Consider the following 6000-nt stretch of genomic DNA (forward strand, 5'->3'; position numbering starts at 1 on the left):
GTCATTTATTCTCGCACCATAGGTCAACATGCTCAGCCTCCTGTGTGTACGTTCAAAACCTTCATGGATTGCCGACTAAGCACTTTCAGCGGCACAGAAGGTGTTGTAGGCCTTCTTCACTGGTTCGAGAAGCTCGAGTCTGTTTTCGAGATGTGTGATTGCCCGGAAGATCGTAAGGTGAAGTATGCTACTGGAACACTCGAAGGAGCTGCGTTAACCTGGTGGAAAGCACAGGTCCAATTGCTTGGGTTGGCGGTTGCTAATGCCACCCCATGGAACGACTTCAAGGAACTGATTAGAGAAGAGTATTGCAGTCGTGACGACATCCACAAGCTAGAGGTGGAATTTTTCAACATGAAGATGACGGGGTCTGAGATTGAGGCGTATACTAAGAGGTCAAACGAACTGGCCATCCTGTGTCCTACTATGGTGGACCCTCCCTACAAACGCATTGAGCTGTACCTTAAGGGCTTGGTGCCGGAAATTCAAAGCCACGTAACCTCAGCTAACCTTGGCACTATACAGCAAATCGTCAAGTTGGCTCATCGTCTCACTGATCAGGCGGTTGAGCAGAACAAGCTGCCCAAACGTATTAGCGCCACTACTTCTGATGCTCCCAACGACAATAAGCGCAAGTGGGATGGAAATTTGGGCAAGGGTTCTACTTCAGCTCAATCTCAGCAGCGAAAGACAGATGAGTACAAGAGCCCCAGTCAGCAGTCATCTGGAAATCAAGGTCAGGGTGGGTACAAGGGAAATCACCCTAAGTGCAATCGATGTAATCTGCACCACAGCGGCCAGTGCAACAAGGGTCATTGTCAGAGGTGTCACAAGCTGGGTCATGAAGCAAAGGATTGCAGGAGCCCACGTCCTGTGAATCAGAATCGCCAACAACAGCAACAAGCTCCGCAGAACCACCAACAGCAGCATCAGCAGGGCAATAAAGGATGCTTTCAGTGTGGCGCTGAGGGCCACTTTAAGAGGAACTGCCCCCAGCTGAACCAAAACCAGAACAATACCCAAAGAAACGGGAACCACAATGGAAACAACAACGGAGGCAACAATGGAGGTAACAATAATGGAAATGGCGCCCAAAGTCGTGTGTTCGTGATTGGTCAGGGAGAAGCAAGGAACGATCCCAACGTTGTGATGGGTAAGTTTCTTCTGGACGACTTCTTTGTTACTGTTTTGTTCGATTCGGGTGCCGATACTAGTTATGTGTTCGTAAAAGTTAGCCAAATGCTTAAGCACACTCCAACACTTCTGAACACCAAACACACGGTAGAACTAGCTAACGGTAAAAGTCTAGAAGCCACACACGTAGTTAAAGGTTGTAACCTCGTCTTAGCTGGTCAGACTTTCTCTATCGATCTTATTCCTATCACACTGGGTAGTTTCGACGTCGTTATTGGGATGGATTGGCTATCTCATCATCGAGCGGAGATTGTTTGTAAGGAGAAAATCGTCCGCATTCCTCGTTCTGGTGAAAAACCTCTCGTGATTCGTGGCGACAAGAGTGGTGTTGTCGAAGGCATCATCTCTTTCCTTAAGGCCCAGAAGTGTTTGCGAAAGGGCCACACTGCCATTTTAGCACTCGTTACTGACACATCAATGGAAGAGAAGAGAATTGAAGACATTCCTATTGTACGCAACGTTCCTGAGGTATTTCCTGAGGAATTGTCTGGACTTCCGCCTCATCGTCAGGTCGAGTTTCAAATCGAGCTAGCTCCTAGAGCAGCGCCCATAGCTCGAGCACCATATCGTCTAGCTCCATCAGAACTCGAAGAACTGTCTACGCAACTACAAGAGCTCTTGGAAAAGGGTTTTATACGTCCTAGCTCTTCGCCCTGGGGAGCTCCAGTCTTGTTCGTAAAGAAGAAAGATGGTACTTTCAGGAGGTGTATTGACTATCACGAGCTTAACATGTTGGAACCTGAAGGTTTATTCATGTAGGTTAACAATGTTTAGGGGTTGATTTTGTAATTAGTTTGTTTATGTTTTGGGTTAAACACTTGTGGGTTGGGCTAGATGGTAGTCGCATGGGCCTAGGATTCGGCCTACATGTTTAGTATTTAAACACCCTTAATCTATTGATTAAGGGTTGTTGATCAATAGTAGAAGGCAGGCGACACCAAGCAAGTGGAACCGAGTTCCATCCGATCTTGTATCAGTCATCATTCAGTTGAATGCAAGTTTCGGTTTGATTCATCTTTATTGTTTGTTATTTGATCTTTATATTGTTTCTTGAATCACCTTGTGTTTGGTTTCCGCACTCTCACAAGGTTAGATTGATATCATTGTGATCCTCACGAGTTTTACAATTGGTATCAGAGCCATTGAAGCTATTCAAGGGCTCGGTTTTGATATCAATCGGATTCAAGAAGTTTCATATATTACTGATCCGGTTTGTTGAAGTGTTTTTGCAGATCTGTTCATCGACTGTTCTTAAAAAATTCATTGAAAAATCACTGATTTTGGTTCTGTTGATTTCAGCATTGGTGTTTGCTGATTTTTCGGGATTTCGGTGCAACAGATTCAAAGATTACAATATCTTTGAATTTTGGAATTTGCTGAAAAGTCGGGATTGCGAGTAAACAGTTCTTATCACTTTTGTTTTGCAGGTTACGACTCGCAATCTCTTAGTTGCGGTTCATCACGTTTCAGTTACGACTCGCAACAGTTGCTGGTTTCGGTTCATCCTGCCCAGTTACGACTCGCAATCAGTCTTGGTTTCGGTTCATCTTGCCCAGTTACGACTCGCAACCAGCTGTTTGACCTTCACTCGCAACCGTGGTTTCGGCTCATCCTGTTTTGTTACGACTCGCAACCACTTCGGTTACGACTCGCATCCACAGTTTGACTTGACTCGCAACCATCGTCATTACGACTCGCAATCAACAGAAGTTTTTGACTCGCAACCCCGTTTCGACTCGCAACGACACATTGTGACGGACATTTGGACTGTTGACTTTGGACTAAATAAAATTAATTAATTAATTAACTGATTAATTAACAATGTCAACCACCAACAGTGAATTGTCTACCCTAACTCAGCAACAAGAACTTGATTCGAAGCTTGGGACCACATCACGCATTCCTAGGCTAACTGATGCCAACGACTTTCCCGAGTGGAAGTGGCGCTTTGAACAGCATCTTAAGGTTAAAGATTACAAGCTATGGCGCAGCATCTTGAGGGGACCTAGGGAAATTATGATGGAAAGTCCTACTGAACCTGATGTTAAAGTAAAGAAGCCTCGAGAACAATACACTGAAGATGATTTGCTTATTGTTGAAGAAGATGATCGAGCTTTCTCTTACTTGACCATGGGTTTGGGTCCTAATATTGCCATGGGCTTTCGCACCTGCAAATCTGCCAAGGAACTGTGGGACTCTCTGGTAGAAGTGTATGAAGGTAACGAAGATATGAAAGAAAGTCGAAGGAACTTGCTGCAACAAAATTTCAACAATTTCAACCATATTTATGGTGAAACAGTAGATAATCAGATCCAAAGGTTTGTCAAGCTGGTGACTCAAATGCAGATGGAAGAAATTCATACCACAAACGCCTCCACCAACAGACAACTTCTCAATGCTTTGCCCAAGAGTTGGGATCATCATGTTGCCATGATCAAGAAGACCAAAGATCTTGCAAGATGCACCCTGTCTGAGATGATCTCGCATATCAAAGCTTGTGAATTGGATGACAAGCAGAGAGAGACTAACTACAAGAACAGCATGCTGGCTGCCGGTTTCTCAATAGCTCCAACCACGTCTAGCGACAGCAACACAGCTCTTCTATCACAAGGAGGATTTCAGATGTTTCGCAATAATTCCTCTGTCTCTCAATCTGGATCCTCAAATCAAATCGTCTCTTCAGCTTCTCCAGCTTCAGTTCAAAATGCTGGAAAGGCTTCTGCTGCTGCCTCTGCTTCTGCTCACTCTACGAACAATGAGATGATGGCATTTTTCGCAAGTCAGTCAAAGGAAAAGCTAGACATAGCAGCTTCTGTAATCAACTGTTTGAATGCTTTTCTTGCAGGGAAGCTTGATCCACCAAAGTGGAGTCAAGATGATTTGTCACAGATTCATCCAGATGATGTTGAAGAAATGGATATCACCTGGCAAATGGCAATGGCGGCATTCAGAGCTCAAAAGTTTGTGAAGAAAACGGGTAAAAACAGGTGGGGTAACGCTTGGAATGGAGCCTCTAAAGTGCCCTTCAATCTTCGCTGTTTCAACTGTCATGAGGAAGGACACTATGCTAGGAACTGCCCGAAGCCACCCATGAACAGAGATCAGAATCCTACTACTCCTGCACAACCAGCTACTCCTAATCGAGAAAGGGCTCTTGTGTCTACTACAAGTATAGCAGATGCAGCTGCCTCTGGAAGTCCACAGCCGCAGGGATTAGCACAAGCGCTAGTGGTGCAGCCAAATGTCAACTTTGACTGGTCTTCTGAGATTGAGCGTCTGAACATATCAGCTCCAGATAATCAAGCTGCAACTTCTAACATTGCTTTCATGACCTCAAACGAGCATGACCCTGAGCCACAGGAAGAGACTGCTGCTGACGATTTCGCTTTCATGACTCAAATCCTGTCAGCACCTGTCAAAGGTCTCACCAAAGAAGAGGTAATTTCAGTTTTCTGCACTCCTGAATGTAGGGAACGTGTTGAGGCTTATAGAATACACAACGCTGAGCTAATCGAAGATTACAATGAAATTAAAAGAAAAAAATTCACTTTAACGAAAAATGAAAAACTTTTCAAAGAGAAAGTGGAAGCTCAGCGTAAGGACATCGTTCAACTAAAGGACGATGTCAGTGTAGCTAAAGCCCAACTCATGATAGTCAAAGAAAAATTATGTGAAGTAACTAAGGAACTGGAGAATGTAAGAGACAAATATCAAATCAATCAATTAAACATCAAGAAATTTGATTCCTCCAGTAAGTTAGTAAAAAATCTGTGTGATGAACAATTGGCTTACTCTAAAAAGAAAGGGTCGGGTTTGGGTTACAATCAGACTCCTCCTCCATACAATAACAATTACACTTATTTGCCAATGTCTGAGGAGGAGATCTTGAATGAAAGCAAAATGACTTATGGCTCGTCTAGCAAATCGTCTGTTCACAACAAACCTGTTGAGCCACAAAAGTCCTCGCCTTTAAAGTTTATTCCTAAAGGCACAATTGATCCTAACATCTCGTTGTCATGTGCAGATGATAGCTCAGAAGTAAGATGTGATGATGTTCATGGGAGTGAACCAGTTATTGTTTCAAACGTTTCTGAACCTTGTTTTGAATATTATTCTGAACCAACTGAGTCTGACATTGCTTTTACTAATTCTTTGTTTGCGTCGTTTTCTGCGTTTGTTTCATCTTGTGAGCCTGCTGTTTTGGGCAAAACTGATAATGTTTGTGTGGATGATTTGAACAATATGTGTGGTGATGATTGTTTTTCAACTAATGTTTGTGATGATTACATATCAAATGTTTCAGCTTGTGATAATGTTACAGGTGCGGTCCCCAAGGATGCATTCAGTGAAACCACTGAAACTATTTCTCAAGAAAATCAAGTGTATCCTGATTCTTCTTCTGAACCTGTCTCAGTGGGTGTCCCTAATGTTGAATCTAGTGGGACCCCATTGGAAACCGAATTACCAAATGAATCAGAACCTGTGTCACAAAGTAAATGCTCTGAGGAAATGCATGTTGATGAAACTTCTTCAGGATCAGAAAGTGAACCTGAATCAGTTTCACTCAAGAAATGCATTAAGGAAGTGCATGTTGATGAAACTTCTTCAGGATCAGAAAGTGAACCTGAATCAGTTTCACTCGAGAAATGCATTAAGGAAGAGCATACTGTTGAAACTTCTTCTTGTTCGGAAAGTGAACCTGAATCAGTTTCAGATGATAAATGTGTTGATAAAACACATTTGGATGAAGCTCATACATGTTCAAATTCGGAATCAAGAGTAAGTGAAAAGGAAAAGGGGGTTGGT

General features: G+C 43.2%; 1 protein-coding gene across 1 annotated transcript; it reads left to right on the forward strand.

Moving 5' to 3' along the window:
• The first annotated feature begins 3709 nt into the window (after positions 1–3709).
• Positions 3710–5290, forward strand: LOC118490314. Its single transcript, XM_035987854.1, has 2 exons — positions 3710–4632; positions 5219–5290. The coding sequence occupies exons 1-2, from the start codon at positions 3736–3738 to the stop codon at positions 5234–5236; spliced, it is 915 nt and encodes a 304-aa protein (XP_035843747.1). The 5' UTR covers positions 3710–3735; the 3' UTR covers positions 5237–5290.
• Positions 5291–6000: the final 710 nt, after the last annotated feature.

This window comes from Helianthus annuus, chromosome 3 (assembly GCF_002127325.2).
Source record: "Helianthus annuus cultivar XRQ/B chromosome 3, HanXRQr2.0-SUNRISE, whole genome shotgun sequence".
Taxonomy (NCBI): Eukaryota; Viridiplantae; Streptophyta; class Magnoliopsida; order Asterales; family Asteraceae; genus Helianthus; species Helianthus annuus.